Source organism: Diorhabda carinulata, chromosome X (assembly GCF_026250575.1).
Source record: "Diorhabda carinulata isolate Delta chromosome X, icDioCari1.1, whole genome shotgun sequence".
In the NCBI taxonomy this organism is placed as follows: domain Eukaryota; kingdom Metazoa; phylum Arthropoda; class Insecta; order Coleoptera; family Chrysomelidae; genus Diorhabda; species Diorhabda carinulata.
Window position 1 is genome coordinate 23,220,051 of NC_079472.1, and position 21,017 is coordinate 23,241,067.

Consider the following 21,017-nt stretch of genomic DNA (forward strand, 5'->3'; position numbering starts at 1 on the left):
TTGACTTGTATATCAACTTACATAGTTAATTAGTTTGTCTTATTTTCATACAGTATCGGAGTTGTAAAAATTTGAGCCCAATTATCATTGTTTAGAGTCTTTGCTATATCAACAAGTATAGGATTTTGGATGTACGTCTGTCTGTTGCGACTATACGACTATATATTTATATATATATATATTTATATATATATATATATATATATATATATATATATATATATATATATATATAGATATGTTGTATCATTCTCTCTTAGTTTTAATTAATATCAGAGGCGAATAAAATAAATAAAAAATAAATTGTGTGAAATATATAATTCAAAAATAATAATTACATAGTGTACTTTAAATTAGTTATCAATATCAATGATATGTCACACACAAGGTTCGAAGAATTTTTTTAAAACAGCCCTGTATACTATAAAACAGTTAATAAACAACTGAAAGATGGGAAAAGATGATTTGACAGTTGGTGATAAATTTATCCCCTCTATTTTGTTGACGGAAATACTCAATGTTCTGAAAAAAGAGGGAAACAAATATTCAAACTACAAAATATTTTTTGATAAATAAAATAGCGAATAATAGCAGTATTTTATTCATATAAAAAAGTACCATAATTGTTTCCTTAATAAAGTAAAAATGAATTTCTTTTGAAATGTCTTGAAATTTCTTCTTTGTTATGTTTATTACGCATTCGCCGTAGCTTCCTTCTACGCCATGTTGTTTTTGACTGTTTATTGTTTGCGGCGCCCCGCTACCGTTGTTATATTAAAATATGATATTTAAAAAGTTAAAACATTAGTGCTATTAATAAACCTTATAAAACATATTAATGTGTATTGAAGAGTGTTTAGTGTTACTTATTCACATTATAACTGTATAAATTCTGTAAATTTGTTCAAAAACCTATGAACAGTTTTACAATGGCTACCTCCGCGTCCCCCCTAATAACTAAAATTGACAGTGAAAATGTTCACGTGATATTTAAAAACTAATAAAACTATTAACAATGTTTATTTGTATTAAATAAAGTTAATTCTTAATTTTTTAATTACTACAGCTATGAATTCTGATAATCAGAATGTTTTACCAACAGTGCACGGAACTTCAGAGGTAAGTGAAATAAACAATTCAAATTGTGTTACATGACATTAAATGTTTGTATTTAGATGCGTCTATTATTATTCCACTATCACTATATCTTCAAGTTTTTTTGCCGAATTATAATTAGTAACAAATCGTATATGTGAAATAAACTAAAAAACTATAAATTCGAAAATGAGATGAAATTAAATGCAGAAGTTTTTGTATATTTACATTAATTATAAAAAATATGTTATAAAAAATATTTGATAATTTTAATTGTTTACGTTTTTTTCTCAATTATTTGGTTGTTTTAAATAAGCTGATATCTAAGTATTGAATTTTTAGGGAGCTTCCCATAGAAGTCCTGCCACTACTTCTGTACCTACAGATTTGAGAGTAAATACTACAGCTTTAAATGCTGTTGCTTTGAGTAATGTAGCTAAATATTGGGTATTAACAAACTTGCTTCCTGGACCAATACCACAAGTATCAGTTTATGGATTGCCAGGTGCTACTAGGGAGAGCCAAGGAAAAATTTCTCAAGTGAGTGTTACTTCTGAACAAAAACACTAATATAACTACAATTTCTTGTTGGGAGAACTTGGTAAAATTACAACCAAACATTGTGGTAACATTATAAGACATGTTTATATTATATTTTTTAGGATACTGTTCTCAGCCAGCATAGTTTTCTACAAACTGATCCACTGCTCATTCAACAGCACACTCAAATTCCAGTTAGTATTGCAACATCACAAGGTAATATTGGACTGCCAACAAATGCTGTGCATCTTGAAAATGCCCTTAATGTATCTAGTCACCACTCGAATGAAAATATATCATCACAGAATATGAATCAGTTATCTAGGGACATGAGAGTAAGTTATTGTTTTATTTAATAATTAATTTTACATGCATTCAATATATGTGACATTGTACTAAATTTTTATTTATTAGAAACTTACTTTTCTGTTCAAAATATAGAATTTAAAGGTAACTATTTCATCACTTTTTTTAAAATGATCTTTTTGTGGGCTTAAGTTATAGTTTGATGATTTAAATAATCGCTTTAGTAGCCCATTTTCGGTGTTCATTGTGTGTAATTTATTGTTATTAACTTCTGTTATGACGGCCAATACACTTTTTGGGGTAAGGCGGCCTCTATCATATTCTGTAACATTTTTGTAGCTTCAATTTTCATGTTTTTAATGATTTCTTCCGTTTCTTCAAAATTTTTTTATCTCTATAAAAAATTTCAAGCTCTAAATAGTCATTGGCTTTTATTTGGTCATTGTTGTTACTTAGTAATTCATTCTAATTTTTACCATTGTCATCTTGATCACTTTTATTATATAATCTTTCTACGGTTTCCTCCAAGTTGACTCCATTTTCTAAATTACCCTTGTCATTATCTTCAATTTTTCTGGTTCTCATGACTCGTTGTCTAAGTTGTTCACACTGTGTTACCTAAACAGTTTATCTGCCTAGTACCAAACATAGCTTCATAGGGGCTTCGCGATTCTAGTTTTTCTCGACTATAAATTTCAAGTTCCCCGACTATTTCGTGTCATTATTTTCCATATTTTCACTGAATTATGCAAATCATACTGATTAAAATAGGTTATGATTCTTTGCTTCGTGGTTCTTTCACATTACCCATAAAGAGATGATTTTCGTATATGTTCAACCTTTGTCATCAAATCGTGTTTTGGATTTCCTAATTATCGAAAAACGCAGTGTTAGTAGTACGCAAGGCTCAGTGGCTGGAAAATGCGGATAAATTTACCCAAATTACGATCTGGGTTATTGACAAGTCTACAACACCTTGTGTATATAATTTCCCTTATATTCCATATGTGCCAATTAAGTACAACATATACCCTTGCAGAGTTATATAGTAACTGAGAAGTTCTTTGAACTTTGGATATATTTGAAATAATGTGATTATAATTTTATACATCTTTATTTCCTAAATATTGCTGCTTAACAAATTTTGTACATCAATAATTGATGTTTCAGATAACCCATACTCAACATCAAAATCAGCAATCTCAACAGCATCACCAGCAGCAGCAGCAACAACAACAACACCAGCAACAACAACAACAGCACCAACAACAAAATTCTCAAAATTTAGTTCAAGTACAAGTCCAGGATAATTTGGTATCAGTGATTGAGGATACCAAGGATCAAAAAGATATATCGGCCCAACTACAAGCAGCCCAATTACAACTTTCAGAAAACAATATAGCTCAGCAGTCCTTGACTGTTCAACAGCTACAACACATGCAGGTTCAACAAGTTTTGGAAAACGTGGTATTTATAAATTTTGAACAAATGTTAATCATGTCAATTTTCTGTTATAATTCTAATTTATTCATTACTTTTTCTCTTGGATACATACATGGATATGTTCTAGGTGCGACTGGAGAACTCTGTGGAAAACAACCAGAACCAATCAAATAACAATCATCAGGATTCTCTTACAGAGTCGATACAAATAGTAAAAGACGAAAAATCATTTCCTAGTTGTAAATTAGTATCGGGCTCACAATTCGGTTTGCAGGATCTCAAGAGTAACATGATGGACGTCAGAACTGCTGATGGTAGCATCGTTAAAATACAGACTAATATGCAAGAACAGGAATTGGTAAAAACATTGGGGCTGGATATTGTAAACAACATGTATAAAGTTAATGTGGATGATTTGAATCAGTTGTTGGCTTATCATGAGATTTTTGGAAAATTACAGGGCAACCAAGGTAATATCTAATTTTTTCATCTAAACATTGAATATTGAATGATATGTAGTACACATCACATATGACACTTCCCCAAGCAAGCTAATAAATTAGAATTGAATTTGAAAACAGATTTACTTTGCGCAATTCACTAACTTAGATACCTTTTGATATCAATATTCCACTGTTTCATTTTAATTACATTTTGTTATCTATTTTACTAGAGTGTATACTTTGATATAGTGTCTGGTTTCCATTATATGATATTTCCAATATAATACTTGTAATTTGCTAACATATAGACAATTTTTGAGATTATCTAGCAATAACATTGAGGTTCAAAATATCATATACAGTTCATTCAATCACTGGAGTTCTAGGATATTCTCAACAATTTAATATGGAATACATTGAAAAATATCAAAATGTAACACTCAGAGAAAGAGATTTTGTGTTACAAGTGTTAAAAAATATACTCAGTCCATCCAGGAATCAATAAACCTCACTCTTATATTATTAAAGTTATATCAAAATATTTATGAACAGTATTTATGAATTTTTTTAGTTAATCTCGTTACACCTCGCTCAATCCTTATGAAAATTGAGTTTTGGCCAATTTTTCTAAAACCTGGTACCATTACAGTTTGAATCAAGTTTGCATAAGCACAAAATCGTAAAATCTCCCTAACCACCTCAAGACCACCTGTTAAATGTCCAAGCTTATTCTGGAAGAGGCAAGTTTCAGAAAAACTAGCCGAAACTCCCCCTCCCCTCCCCTTGGACTCTACAGGGGTAGTTTTGGCGAGGCTAGGGGCTTTTTGGGTTTTGTGTTCATCAATGATACTTTTTACAACTTGCTTGAAACTATCATTGTGTCAATTTTCAGAACAATTGGTCAATACCAATTCCCTTCCTCCCAGGGTACCTTTGGACCCTTCAGTGGTAGTTTTGAAGGGGTTGGGTGAGGTTTGAGTTTCGTGATCATTAACACTTTTAGTCAACTTGCTTCAAATTATCATTGTGCCAAATTTTAGAAAAATTGGCTAAACCCTAATTTCTGTATGGATTGAAGGGGGTCTTTGTGACAAATTTATCTCTCAATACATATAGTTGTTAAAAGCGTTTGTTAATTGTTTCAGGTACAGATTTGTCTAACAATAACCAAAATGTAACACAAAATTCAAATCACTTGAATATTTCAAATTCTAATATAATTATCACCAAAGACGAACAAGAACCATCCACGAGCAACGTTTCCAACGAAAACCTACCAACGGTAGTCCCAACACACGCATGCGACTTGTGTGGTAAAATGTTTCAATATCGTTACCAATTAATCGTACACAGACGTTACCATACAGAACGTAAACCATTCACTTGTCAAGTATGTGGCAAAGCTTTTACTAATGCACAAGAACTTACTCGCCACGGAAAATGTCATTTAGGAGGAAGTATGTTTACATGTTCAGTTTGTTTTCATGTATTCGCAAATGATGCTTCATTAGAGAGACACATGAAAAGACATTCTACAGATAAACCATATGCTTGTAGTATTTGTTCAAAAACTTTTGCAAGGAAAGAGCACTTGGATAACCATACAAGATGCCATACAGGGGAAACACCTTATAGGTTAGTATGAATATAATTACTTAAAATAACCCCAATTTTCCTCTTTAAATTCATTGAAATAATCAGATTATTCAGTTACTTCTGGCACAGTGATGAATGTCTTTTTCATTTGTCAGGTTTTGTAAATCAAGTCAGTTTTTCAAGTAGTATTTTTTCTTTGTATATTTTTTGTGTATATATTTTTTAAATTTAGTTTTATATTCCAGGTGCCAATATTGTACAAAAACGTTTACGAGGAAGGAACATATGGTAAATCACGTTAGAAAACATACAGGAGAAACGCCTCACAGGTGTGAAATATGCAAGAAATCATTTACAAGAAAGGAACATTTTATGAATCACGTTATGTGGCATACTGGAGAAACTCCACATCATTGTACATTTTGCGGAAAAAAGTATACTAGGAAAGAACATTTGGCAAACCATATGAGAAGCCATACTCATGATACACCTTTTAGGTTAGTATGATTATATATATATATATATATATATATATATATATATATATATATATATATATATATTTAATATTGTTAATAATATTCTACATTAGATTGAATTGTTGTGGTTTGGGAATTGACAGAAACAGAATTTTACTGAATTATTAAATTTAATAATGAATACACAGTTTAATGTTCAATTGTAGTTGAATTTGAAACATTAAGGCCTTTGGTCACTGTAGGGGAGGAGGAAGGTCTAGAAGGTCTACGGCTGGACTAACAGTTGCTGTAAATTTTTAATTATGAGCCAATGAAGTTTTTTGATAAAGAGGAAAGTGAAAAACTTGTCTAAAAAGTCAGATAATTGTTAATAATAAATGAACTATGCAATATAAAGAAAGATATATTCAAAATTTCAAGTCAATAGGTTGAAAATTGTGTGAGCTATGAGTCCAGCCAACTGTAAACATTCAGAATTCAGTTAAATGTTTTGAGTAATAGTATACTTTAGAGTAAAAAGGAATTGAAAAAATGACAAACACGCTTGTTATAATTTTTCAATAAAAAGAGCCAATTGAAAACATGAAAAATGTCAGTTTTCAAGCTACCCTAAACAAATTTTGTTAATTATACTACAATACTTATTTCAGTGCATATAAAATCTGCCTATTTATTTTTTTTGTTATATATAAAATATACTTTTGTCCTCAAATATCTTCTGTAAAACATTATTAACAATATTCCTAATGTGTTTTTTCCAGATGTGAAATTTGCGGCAAATCGTTTACAAGAAAAGAACATTTTACGAATCATATAATGTGGCACACTGGTGAAACACCTCATCGTTGTGATTTTTGTTCTAAAACTTTTACTAGGAAAGAACATCTCTTGAATCACGTGAGGCAGCATACAGGGGAATCCCCACATCGGTGTGGATTTTGTGCAAAATCGTTCACCAGGAAGGAACATTTGATTAATCATGTTCGGCAGCATACAGGTACAAAAGTTAAAGAAAAAAATACTGATTCAGTATAATTACTATTAATATTTCCAGGTGAAACACCGTTTAGATGCAACTTTTGTCCCAAAGCTTTTACAAGAAAAGATCACCTCGTCAATCACGTTCGTCAACATACTGGAGAATCTCCTCACAAATGTACCTTCTGTACTAAATCTTTCACCAGGAAAGAACACTTGAATAATCATGTTAGACAACATACAGGGGAATCTCCTCATAGGTGCCATTTTTGCTCCAAGTCTTTTACAAGAAAAGAGCATCTTACAAACCATGTCCGAATACACACAGGTTAGCCTTTATTGAGTATTGTTTTTTCGTTTGTTTTAAAAATAGTTAGGCAATATACGTTAAAACGTCATTTTCATTATCATAAACAAAATTTTATTGGAGAAAAAAATAATATTTATAGATTGTTATTTAAATAATATCTCGACTCAAATTTTAAACTCGTTTAATATATATTCTTAATATATACTCTTAATGAATACATATTAAATACATTTTATAGAATAAGAATCGAGACAATATATTATGTATAAAACTCAATAATAGAGGAACATGAATAAGTGAGAATAATTGTAAACCATTCTTCTGGTTTATGAAAATTGTTTTTTTTTAAATTAAAAATTCAAAGATGAATCTTGATATATTAATATTATTGATAAAATATATTTATAATATATGACTTTTGGAATGCGTTTTGCATGTGTTTATGCACGAACAATAATTTTCAAAATTTTATGTAATTTCTGTGATAACATCTCATAATAGTTAATAATTGGGTTTTAATTTTTTCTCAAACTTGTTTTCTTTAAAATTTTAAGTTCAGAGAAAAAAACGTGCAAATTTTTTTAATTTATAATTTATAGATAATATATTGAGTGTAGATTCGTGGTATTTTACCAAAGACCCTCTATCTTTTGTGTGGAGCTAATAAAAATACATCTAATTTTGTGTGAAGCTAATAAAAATACATCTTCTAATTTCACTACATCATAGTTCACTAGGAATTACTATTATTTTAGTTTCATATTCTTATTACTATTGTAATAAATTTTTATAACATTGACATTTAACCATCAACTTAATAATCGTATATTTTTTAACTTATTTATGCTGCATTAAATGAAAATCTTCGCAAAAGTGCAAATTCTACCCAATTTTAATAGTTTGCAAAAAAAATGTCAATTCGGAAGAAATTATAAAATTACTGATTTAAATATTCAATAATAATAATTCATCTATTGCTTGCTTTTATAATTAGGTAAAATCCTGAGGTAAGCCCATTTGTAATTTTTTCAATATCTCATTGTTACAAAAGCGTTTAAGTGACGTACAGATTTGGTGTTGATAATTGTGTCAACACAAAATTTGTTTTTGACTCCAATGTATAAAATTTCGATAATTTAAGTAGTAATTACACGAAAAAAATCATATAACATAGAATAGTTTGCTTTTGTATTTAGAAGACTGACTATATGATATTTCATAATAACACTGTCCAAAGTTCATGATGTCCTGATGAAAACGTTCTCTTTGCTCTTCTGAATAGCCTCCCATATTGCCATATTGCTACTGCTGTAGCCCATGGCATTAAAATTTTCAACTAACTTTTCCTTGTCTTCAGCTTTGTTGTTTCCTAGAAATCCAGAAACTACTGCTTCAATACTGTTCCAACTCGCTTTTTGAGTACGATTCAGTAACTTTGGAAATTCTTCATTGGCGAAAATTGGTCTAACCAACCAACAAAAACCCCATCTTCAACCTTTGCTTCTGATAACTTAGGAAAATTTTTTCTCATATCTAAAAGCTTCTAAGGTTTGAGCGAGTTTTTTAACAATTTGTTGCATTAACCCTAGCTAAAGGCAAAGGCGGCATTAACGCTTCAACAATCGAATCATATTTTTTGTTTTGTTTTCCGACACCAAATTCTGTTTTTACATGCCATGACCGTTGAATAAAGTGCTTAGCATCCGCTCCCCAGTCCCATCAAAAATTCGACCATTTTGAAATCTCCAATCAGCTGCCAGTTATACTCGTGAAACTTTACTGATTTAAGCAGTTTTTTAACACTTTTTTCAATATACTGAATGAGCAAATGGAAGAGATGGGAATCTATTTCTGTCGTGTAATAAAACAGCTTTTAAGCTTTTTGTAGAGCTGTCAATGAACAAACACCATTCGCTAGGAATACAAAGTATGCCAATTTCTTCAAACTATTTCTTATGTCATTACAAAAACAGTCCAAAAAGTCCATCTTAGGTTAGGTTAGGTTAGGTTTGTAAAAAACGTTGGGAATGTTTTATGCCTAGTTCGCTGATCTGTGATCAGCAAGTAAATTCCACTGTTTTAAACGAAAGCCTAAAAGTTCTGCTTTATTTTTCTGCAAATTCACATCTCTTATCAATTCGTTAAAATCTTCTGTAGTTGTAAGATGGTGTTTTGGTGGTTCTGGTGGAGATAAAAACTCCATATCAAAATTACTACTGTTAGAACTAAGAGATGAGCTCATTTTGAGATAATTTTTTCGGTGGCTCAGGTGCTGGTCGTGTAAGGTCATATGCAATTGGAGCAGACGAAGATTCAAGGATGGGATATTCGATAGTCTTTGCATTTTTTTCCTCTACGTCTTTTACTCGTATTTACAATGGAAAAGTAGCAGTCATGGATGTGGTCTTTCGGTTATCACCAGATTCTTGGTATTGCAAATGACATAGACCTTTTTTCACCTAATCTAACTAACCTAAAGTAAATAAATAAATATTGTCTAGTGTTAAGATTTGATTTAATGATGAATTGAAAATTCCAAACATCTTTTACAATAACTACAAGCAACATGTGGAGCCAATGGTTTGTCTTGATTCTGAACAGGACAGTCAAAATATGCTTCGTAGGCTCCACAGAGAATATAAGATGTCTTTAGTTCATATTTTATGTCTCGAACTTTAATAAATTGACCACTTATAAAAAAATGCATCACCATCATATTTACACCTTTGATATTACATGTTAACATTTTCTATACATGTACAAAACATATGATCGTTATTTATCATTCGAGTGCCATCTGGAGACACCCTACTCTGATCTCGCAGTCTCTGTATTGTAACTAATTGAAATTTATCAAAAAATTTGAAAATTGGTATTATTTCTATAACTATCACAAAAGCAAAGTTTATATCAAAAAAGGTATTTTCTATTCGTTTTTGTGTATAATTGACCGAAAAATCATAATATAAATTTTAAGACAAACAGCGAAAATATTTTTGTTGAGTCGTGATATTGTATTTTCATGAAATATAATTTTAGTCTGATGTTTTTATTATAAAAAACCTTCATGTTTCTTAAATGTTTTCAACTTCTAATCGTTCATTTAATAATAATGTGAACATATCTTTAAGAAAATAAAAAAAATAAGGAAGATGAACCTAGTTTATATGTAGTAAACCAAAGTGATCTGTTATTAATTTACTTAAATGGATTTTGATGCCTGTCTTCTTATTACATCATGGTCTAGATGAACCTTCAAACAATTCACCAGATTATAGAAGCAAATAGATTGCAGTGAATATGATAAATTACCTCTGAAATAATTGTTAATTAGTTTTTAAATTATTTTAAATTCAGTAGTGACAATTTAGCACTGTTTCTAGAATTAAAAATAAAAAAATCAATTGAATCTGATAATACTTGTAATAAGTGTGAAAGTATTGATATTATATTTTTCTCTAATTAACAATTTCCAAGTATTTCAGCTTTATTTTCTTTAAAATCATCATGTTTATATATTACAACACTTCTAGCTTGTTTTGTTTTGTAGATAAATTTTTATCAGGAAATGTTTATTATCAGCCTTACCACCTTATATTCATGATAACATTTATTTTGAGCTATTAACCCTTATAATATCTTCTGATATGGCATTATAGTTGTAAAATTTGTTGTAAATACTATGAAGCTGAATTTTCACTATACAATTTAAATTCAATGTGCATCTTTGACTTTACCTGCCTCATTTTCAATTCAATTTCTTTGTTAACCTATACATCATATAGTTCCTTAGTTATTTTGACCTAGTACTATTCAATTAAGAGCTCTAACTGCCATATATGAATGTATGTTAGGAGATCATGTACACTGTAATCCAATTTATTATATTCAATTTTCATGTTGTGATACTGGGGATACTCAGTGTTTTCAAGTGATCTATTAATCCCACTTTTATTAGAAAGTTCAGAATGTAGGAATATTCAAGCTGAAAGAGATCTTCGCCTTCTAATTCTTGTACTCCCAGGTGTAGCGCTCTGGAGTTCCCTAGTCTCTTACACTTCGAGACAATGTTGTTAGACGTTCCATCTTCTGCACAGCAAAATCTGCATACTATATTCTCTCCTACTTTTAGCGACTTGATGTGTCCACGACCTCTGTTAGTAGGTTTTTCTTATCTAGGCTGATACATTAGCAGATCTTCTTTGGTTGTAGCTTCCCAGATATGTTTTTGCCTGACTCAATCCCTGTAGATTGCTCTAGTAACTGGTTCTACCCCTATCTAGCTTACTTTCAAATTTTTTCTATATTGTTTTGTTGCTGACACCACCAAAGGGTTTAGGTCATATGAAGGGTTTGTCTGCTCCTACTTCAGCGAGTCTGTCCGCCATTTTGTTTCCCTCTTATCCAGTGTGTTCCAGAATCCATTACCTTCTTTATCTAGCTCGTTTATTTGGTCCAGGCATTCCCAAACCAATCCTGATATCACTATATGATATCTTTTCTTTCTAAATTGAATTGGACAAATTCACAATTGCATATATTTATGCTTGAAAAATTCTTGGGGTGTTGCCCAGACTTCCAGAGTGTTTGCTATTTGCCATGATCCTATTTTGGGGGCATTTGATGACATTTTAGTTCATTTCTCTTATGATGTTTTGATCTCAAGTGTTTCTACAGCTTGGTATTAAGGTAAATTTTTTCTCAAAGCTAAACTTTTTTGGTATTTCGTCATGAGGCATGTTCCAAATTTGGTTCTTTTTGGGGATGGTTTTTGAGTGTTAATATTTCTTTTCTGAATATTCTGAGTGACGATTTTTCCGCTAAACTTTCCAGTACTGTGCGGAGAGGTGGGAGATTTGGGTTATAGACCCAATTTCTCCCTGTGAAATTTCTGTACACGATCAGGGCTTTCGTGGCTTTGTTGGTTATATCCTTTTCATGTTTATTCCAGATGATCTAATTATCATATTTATAATGGTGAATAAAAAAATGCAAACTTTGTTTTTGGCAATTGCTTATTTCAAAAGACAATTTTGATGGTACAATGTGTAATGTAACAAATTCGTAGTTTTTATCTACACATTTATGAAAAATTTGGTTACTTTTCGGTCAGATTTAGTCACCTTTACCATTGTTTTGGTTTCTTTTTTAGAATCAAATGATAAATGTCTATCAGATTAGTCCCAAAATTATGGCATTTTTTATAAAATCGGTAAATAAACTTTTTTTACGTATTATTAAATTAGTATTTGTTGTCATTTGTTACAAAAAATATTTACTTGGAAACCTATTTTATCAATTAATTATATTTGTGAAGTTTTATATAAATTTTTATACTGACATCTCATTTTCGTTTTTTAGCTTTTCTTATAAAATGTAATAGTTATATTTAAATAACATTTTTCTACAGCCTTTGGGATTTTACCTAACAAGTTGGTAGATTTCTAACAAGGTTATTATTATTCCAGGTGAATCCCCACATCGATGTCAGTATTGTCAAAAAACTTTCACCCGCAAAGCACACCTCACCAATCACCTACATCAACATACAGGTGAAGACTATTTTGTTAAATTGTTTATAACCTTAAACTAATAAGCAAAACAATTAACCTAAGCTTTGCACTAAATTGTTTAACAGACGATACGTGTCTCATTTAGTTGATATTCTAGATAGATTTGTACTGATCTGAATCAAAAGTGATAAGCTTTGGCATCTCTTCGGCCATATCACTAATTTGCTTCACTCTTCTTGACCTGCATATCTTATTTTCACATAATTAGGTGTATAATACATGTACAATAAAAATTATCCGAATCTGGAAACAATTGGTGCACCATGTCACTAATTTTACATATTTAATATGTAATTAAAAATTTTTTTTGTTACTCTTGAGATTATATACTGAAGTTTCTTTGAGTACAGAATTTTGTACTAATCTTTAGTTTAAGAGTGGGGAACTCAGTTATGATGTTATAATACTGTAAGGTGTTCTCAACATAGCAAAAAAATCAAGAACTTATGGATATACAAATGTTCTGTTAGCAGAAAAATTTCAATCAATGCATTTTTTTATATAGGTAGATTACACGAGTTTCATACAATGTAGCAGCTGTTTAGAACCGTCTTCAAATTTTTCTTGGTAGCAATGCTAATATACTAATTATTAAATAATCATAAAAAAATCTGAGTATTTATAAGAACATATACAAGCTTCTGCATGATAACAATTTCCAGTTATTTGGTTTGAAATTTCACAAATAAAATATTTTTTTATATATTTTTCATGTCATGTTACACTTGCATGTTAAGAAAATTGGTTACAATATAACTTGTGAGGCATGCATGGACAAATTGAGTAATACACTAAAGTCCATATGTATGAATGTTTACAAAGTAGTTTATTGCAGCCAACCTCGATTCTTATTTGTTTTGTATAAGTTTTAGCGATATTGCCAAGCTTATTTTTTCATAACACTATGTATTATTGCAATTACAATTGTGCTAAATTATTTCAGGCGAATCACCGCATCGTTGTGAATTTTGTCAAAAAACTTTCACTAGAAAGGAACACCTCACTAATCACTTGCGGCAGCACACAGGAGAAACTCCACATTGCTGTAATATTTGTTCTAAACCTTTCACCAGAAAAGAGCATCTTGTAAATCACATGCGATCACATACTGGAGAAAGACCTTTCGCTTGTAATGACTGTGGGAAGTCATTCCCACTTAAAGGAAATCTTTTATTCCACCAAAGATCTCATAATAAGGGGGCTAATGCAGAACGACCGTTTAGGTATGTACCTACATATGCGAATAATTCAATAATTACCAATAATTGAATGCAGCATGTTAATAAATAAATAAACCAAATTTCAAGAGATTTTTTTATCATTACTAGTCCTATATGTATATGATCTAACACATTACTCAATAAGTCGTGTGACTAACTAAGATAAACACATTTTTATGCAAAAATTGATTTTATTCATCAATGTAATCTTCTTCAAGAGCAATACAATAATTCCTACGCTTCTCTAACTTCTCGATGCCGTGCTTGTAGAAGGATTTGTCTTTTGCCTCAAAATAGGCTTCAGTTTTCTCACCGGCGAGCATTTTGTTGAAAACAGTAGTCACTGGGACAAGATCTGAACTATATGGTAATTAATTCAATTTAGTCATCGTTGGGATCGACTTGTGAATCGGTGCTTTGTCTTGGTGAAACAGTGTTTTTTTTTCGACATATGAAACTGTTTTTTCTTGATTTTTGTATTCGAACTATCCAACAACTTTATGTAGTATTCGCTATTGATTGTCTCTTCCTATTCCTATAACCAATTTGTGGGCTTTCTTGATGTTTTCTGGAGTAACCACCTCAATTGGGCGAACAGAACGTTCACCATCATCGATTTAAATTTGGCAAACCAATAACAAATTGCTCTTTTCGATAGAGCAGAGTCCGGATAACATTTTTGAAACCATTGTGGGGTTTGTACTGCATTTTTCATTGAAAAGCAATAATTTAACAATAATTTTTTCCGACTAATCGAAATCTCATGAAATTTTATACATAATTTTTTGAAAGTTGGTACTTTATTAACGTCATATGGATCCGCCAATAGCAGCGCCTGTGCCCGTTACACCTTTGGATTTCTTATATCAGTATTTTGGTTTTTTTGTGGTGATTTTCATGCTACCTTTCTCCACTATAGGTTTCTATATGCTTATTTTTTATCCTTTCTATAATTATTATAACAGAAAAATCAAAAAAAATTAATTAATTATTTACGTATTAAGATTTGGTTGTTGGTTCTTCCTTCCTATGTTGATATACTCGAAATATTTATATATATATTTAAGGATATTATTTAAGGATTCTATTATTTATTTCACTCTCTTGCCGTCCTTACCATATCTTAATTCTAGAGACAGTATTAAACACTTATCTTGAGAATTTCTCTCTTATATCAATGCATTTTGTGTCTCTTGACAGTTGGTTCTCTAGAGCAGTTTCAATTCCTTAATTTAGTAATATCGTTCCCATGTAATTTTTATACTGTTTTTGGGCTCCTTTACTATGTATACGGGTTATTAATGTATAAAATAATGAAAAAAAACAACACTGAGTGTAACATGAGATTTTGCTGTTTCTGTGAAATTAATTGTATATTTATCTCAACTATTGTACATAATCATGTAATAATATCAATATAGGAATATACGAATATAATAGTACCACAATCTTTCTTTTAATTTATTGAAAATTTGTAGTTCAGGTATTTTGCATATTTTCAAAAACAAATGAAACATGTAGTGAATTGTGTTTACTACTTCTATACTGATTAATGAATATCCATAAATTCCAACTTAATACATATATAGGTTTGCGAGAAGAATATAAATAAAGTTAAATAAAATTTGATAAATCCAGACAAGTTTAGGACTCTTACAAATTGTATTTCCTACTTGAAAATTTTTTAGAATTATTTGTTTTTGAACTCAGTGTTTTTATTTTAGGTGTGACCTTTGCGAAAAAGATTTCATGTGCAAAGGACATTTAGTATCACATCGTCGATCACATATGAGCGAACGACCACATGTTTGTCCTGATTGTGGCAAAGCGTTTGTAGAAAAAGGAAATCTATTACGACATCTTAAAAAACACACAGCAGATCAAGCCCAAGCACAGTCCAATAACCAAATACAAAACCAAGGTAAGTTGATTGACATTAAACTCTAGGTTTTGACTGATTTTAATGAACAAAATATTTAATGAAAGTAAAAAAAGTAGCAGAACTCTTGAAACTCATAAAACAAAACAATTACATTAGGGCAAAAATACACAGGAGAAAAATTGGCTTGTTAGATAAGTGTAGAGGATAAATTGTATCACTCAGTATACATTTGTCTATATCTTCTTTATTAATTAATAACTTTATATTTGGAAATGTGGTCTAGGTCATCCCATATTAGAACTTTTTATGATTACGCAGCACCCTTGTTAATTGGTAATGAGGTGCCTAATATCCAATTATTCAATAAAGATCATTCAAATGTTACACTTGGTTAATTCGACATTACATGGCGATCCTGCCAGGATATATTTCTCTCCTATCTATGGGTATAGGAAAATTTAAATCGACTATGTGAAATTCCTGACTTCGATTTAAAAAAAATTAGGGGTTACTTCTAGTAACGTATTGTATAGATATTATTATTATTGTTAAAGTTATATCTATGCTTACAATTATTATTTCCGTGATAATTCTTTCTACCTTAAAATTTACTTAGTACCTCTTGAACAGAGGAAAGTGATCTAATTTCAACTATCAATTTTGATCTAGACTATAATTTTCGACTACTTTAAGTGGTACTGCTTCTGAAACTGATTTTTTCAATTTTTCGGGCAACGCTTTAATATTTTGCCTAAGATTTAATAATTTGGCTGATAAAAGGTTGAATTTTTCTCCCTTAATACTTTGTTGAAGTTTAGTTATTATGTCATTAATATTTTTCTCGTTGGCAATAAGATCTCTTGCTTTTTCCGTCAATCGAGTGTGAACAAAGCGTTGTTCTCACTAGAAGAATTTTATATATCAGCCACCAAATGAATTTGGAACTAGTTTACTTGTTAAGTTCAAAAAACTCAATTGCACTGACAGCCATTGTATCTACTTTAATATCATCAGAATTCAATAGAAAGTACAGACAAAACTTGGGTGAATAATACAGTTAATTATGTTTAACATAAATCCAATATTTGGGAACTTCTCTATCTTTTGTTGAATAGATCAATTTGAATACAAGGCTTTATACAGATATTTATATTATTTTCAGGTAATAATGCATCACAAAATACTCAACCCGCAGTAACTACACCAAATATTCAAATACCGCAAGTTCACGTTAGCCAAGCTCAGCAACTGCAACAAAACACCAATGCTAACTTAGGCCAATCTTCACATATGCAAATGCCACCTCCTAGTAGCCATACTGTTATACCAACAGCAAATAATAATGTACTGACCTATTAGGCTCTTTATCCTGAGTTTATTTTTGGCGCAGAAGACAGATATTAAAGTAGAAATATATTGAAATTGAGTGAAAAAATAAAAATTATTACTCAAATATTTATCTACAGACTGATTCTAGAATTAATGAATTTTACCTAATATCCTTTGCAAGGTAGGTGTAGATGCATTACGCAATTTTTCTTCATGAAAAGACATATCTGAAATGTCTACAGTTCTTCTTCTTTGAGCATATTAAAATATCCAAAAAATACAAATATTTTCCTTTTTTATTACCAAATAAATTGTTTAGGAGAGAACATTGTGTACTAGCAAGTACCAAGTAAACTATGGTGAGAATGCTCGACTTCGTCTTCCGGGGAAGACTTGTTGACAATGAACAGACAGTAGCCTAATAATATGGTCATCTATGTTAGAAAGAAGAAGACTTGAAAAATTAAAATCATTATCATCATTAAATGCTCCCATCTGTCTTTTGATGCCTACATTAAATGAGCTCAGGTGTATACTGCAAACATATTTGTTGTGTGATAAATAATTTTAATTGTTAACGAAGTAGTGTTTATTTCTGAACAGTATTTTATTTAAATTTTATTAAAGGAATTGTAACTGCCGAAATAATCGGTGATATTTGTTTGAATCTCCATATTGTGAGGGGTGATTTATATCCTTGTAAATTGATGGTACTATTAAAATATTGTAATATTAACATAGAGGTATTAGTACACGTTTGTGCGCGTCTAAATTGATAGTTAATAAATAAATATCCGGGATTTGCAGTATTAAATTACTGTTTTCTAGAAATTTTTGTTAGAGGTTATAGAATGTATACTACCATTATCCCTTTGTTCTTTCCGAATATGAGTCCAGATTAAAAGTTTGCGTTATTTCTTCCGCAATTGCGTGATTGATAAAAAACAGATATCTAAAAAAAATTTTTTTGCAAACATTTGCACGATTTATTTATAAATCACGAACCCTTTCAAGAATGATCCATATAAAAATATATACTGCTAATACGAACCCCAAAAAGGTTCAAGGTAAACTATTTAAAAAAATTCCAGAAGAAAAATTCTCCTAGAATGTAGATCTGGTGATTTAGGAGGTTGTAAGCAGAATCAAGTGGGAATTTTGATCCAACATTTGCACGTTTTATTTAAAAATCACGAATCTTTTCAAGCATGTTCCATATATAAATATATAGCTTTAATACAAACCATAAACAGGTTCAAAGTAAACTATTTAAAAAATTTCCAGAAGAAAAAAATCTAGGATTTTGATCTGGTGATCTAGGTGGGTGTAAACAGAATAAAATAGATTAATTAGGTACGATGTGTGGTTTAATTACATTATCATTTAATAACCTTGCTCAAAATGTTTATTGATTTTATCAGAGTTGATTTGTTAACAATAGCAAATCAAATGCTGTTTGTGGAATTCTATACAAAAATTACTTATTTTATTGTTGACCTGAATACAACCTTCAAATTTTATTGCGAGCATTTTCATCAATTATTGTTTTTAATTGATTATGCTGGTCATAATGAACACTTGTAATTATGTTTCTGATTTCAAATCGTCATATATTTACAAAGAAATGAGTTTTCGAGGGCATAAATTTATCCCTTTTGTTGCCTGGAATAGAAAATAAATAATTATAAACAATTACTAGTATTTTTCTAAAGTTGAGAGTTGGAAATAAAAGGAAAACCTTCTTTTTCATAATTAATTTATCTACAACGGTGTAATAATGTTCATGAAAATGAGTCTCTTCCAGATACGTAATAATTTTGAAAATTTGTCATTGATTTTTTTAGATCTTTCAAATTTGAATGATATTAACGACGATAAAAAAATGTAAAACACTACATAACTATATTTTGGGATTCATATTTGGATTTTTCAATTAAGGAAATTTACAACAACTAATTACCAATACAGTAAATTTCGGAATTATGAACGCCTATGTGCTCACTAATTTTAATTTATTTGATTTTTTATTGCCTCCAAGGTTTGTGCAATATGACTCATATATTATCATATATTTTTTATATATTTTTTTATATCTTTGGTCTTATTTTTTTATCATATATAATAATGGGAACAAATTTCTTCTAGTTCAAGATGATCTAACAAAAACGAAACATAACTTATTTATTTTTTTTTTGTATTCTATATTCTTTAAAAAATTGAAAAACACATAGGAAATAAAAAGATATTATACAGAAAATTTTTATTTTATAGCAAGAAAATAGTACAAGAATTAAAAGTGTCCAAATGAACATTCAAAAGTCATAACTAATATAGTGGAAATATTTAAAAAATTTAAACGGGCAATTTAACAAATCTGGGAAGCAAAATAGTCAAAATAAGGAAGATTAAAAAATTTTTAGAGTAACTGAAACAAGTGGAGTACTTTTGTTAATAAATAATATATATTAAAAGAATAAGTTAAAATCTCAAATTTTAACAACATACAAAATAACTTCCGTCCTAGGTATCATGAACTGAAATAAGAAAATTTGTATTTATTATTATGACTTATGAATTTTATATTGTGTAAAAGATTATAATTATTTTTATTAGTTACTCAAGGTAGCCAACAAGAAAAAGAATAGTAAGATGCCACTATTCATTGTTTTCTTGTATCAGGCACTGGATCGACTTCCAACAATTAACGTCTTATATTTACACAAAACTTTAATAAATTAAATACCTAAATCTTCGTCAAGAATCACTATATTCATGAAAACTGTATGAAAATATGTTCCATATACATATAGACAGATGTGGAGGAGGATTTTACGTGTACATTTACTTTTAACAATTTGAACAATTCGTATTGTAAAGAAGATATTCTAATTTGGATTTTCATTTTTGTTAGCTCATCTTGGTTGTATTTATAAGTTGTTGATTCATATCATGTGGATATTAGATAATTGTTGTACAGAATGTTTCTAAATTTGTAATAAATTTTATTCCAATATTCTGATTACCAAAGATTCTTAGGCAACATTGAAGATTATTGTATATATTCAATATAATTAACCGATGATTTTCGGAATTTATGCTTTTCAAAAATTACAGTATTTGCTATTTACAAGCTTCAGTTTGAATTTCAGAAATTAAATTTGGAAGTATTCTGTATATATATATATATATATATACTTTGTATTTAACAATTTAGCTTTATAATAAACGAATTATTGTAAAAATCTTTAGACACAGCTACTAATTAATTAGAAAAAATATTTTTAGCTTAGACAGCCGAAGAAATATTTTGTAATTGAAATAAGCTGCATATTTTCAGGTTATAATTTATATAATATAGATGATGTACAAAACAATGCATTGAAAATAAATACTTTTTTCATTTATTTATTTTTTATTTCAATTTTATAATTTAGTAAAGAATTTAATTACACATTTACAGGATAAGATGTTACTATCGACCTTTAAAAAAAATACCAAAAAAATCAGGAATTGTTATCAGTCCTTAGGAATATATACTTTATTCGCATTTGTAGTTGTTGTCGGTCAAAAATTTTGGATATTTGTGGGACGGAGATAAAATACCTACTTATCTGTTAGACTAGTTATACGTTGCCATTCTTATTTCCCATATTAATGCTAGTTATAAAGAAATAATTTTATGGTTAGCAATAATGTATCAATTAATTAATGTTGAGTTTGTTTTAGTTCTAACATAGTATTTGTATCCTCTAGTATAAATACATTTTCGAACTTTTGGCTTCGTCCAACAAGCTATTAACATTATATCTGTATCCGGAAGCTA

At 29.6% G+C, this 21,017-nt stretch overlaps 1 protein-coding gene across 5 annotated transcripts; it reads left to right on the forward strand.

The window, feature by feature from the left end:
* Positions 1–718: 718 nt before the first annotated feature.
* On the forward strand, positions 719–20,598 carry LOC130901437 (zinc finger protein 665-like). Of its 5 annotated transcripts, none has more exons than XR_009060286.1 (14): positions 726–1,119; positions 1,438–1,635; positions 1,758–1,970; positions 3,112–3,408; positions 3,512–3,854; positions 4,973–5,462; positions 5,669–5,920; positions 6,664–6,899; positions 6,957–7,208; positions 12,659–12,742; positions 13,707–13,986; positions 15,708–15,904; positions 17,028–17,375; positions 17,514–20,598. XR_009060286.1 is itself a non-coding variant. In XM_057812837.1 (14 exons), the coding sequence occupies exons 1-14, from the start codon at positions 1,069–1,071 to the stop codon at positions 17,222–17,224; spliced, it is 3,027 nt and encodes a 1,008-aa protein (XP_057668820.1). In that variant the 5' UTR covers positions 729–1,068; the 3' UTR covers positions 17,225–20,598. The 5 variants fall into 5 exon arrangements, 4 of the variants coding, with proteins under 4 accessions (XP_057668821.1, XP_057668819.1, XP_057668820.1 ...); XM_057812837.1 differs by having other exon boundaries at positions 729–1,119; positions 3,512–3,595; positions 3,659–3,854; positions 17,028–20,598; XM_057812836.1 differs by having other exon boundaries at positions 17,028–20,598.
* The last annotated feature ends 419 nt before the right edge of the window (positions 20,599–21,017 follow it).

What these genes read in the sequence shown, in the direction of transcription:
- LOC130901437 (XM_057812836.1), top strand. Translation starts at nt 1,069, where the DNA reads ATGAATTCTGATAATCAGAATGTTTTACCAACAGTGCACGGAACTTCA. An exon ending in CAGTGCACGGAACTTCAGAG is followed by an intron (nt 1,120 to 1,437) that starts GTAAGTGAAATA and finishes TTGAATTTTTAG; the next exon opens with GGAGCTTCCCATAGAAGTCC. An exon ending in AACAAGTTTTGGAAAACGTG is followed by an intron (nt 3,409 to 3,511) that starts GTATTTATAAAT and finishes GATATGTTCTAG; the next exon opens with GTGCGACTGGAGAACTCTGT.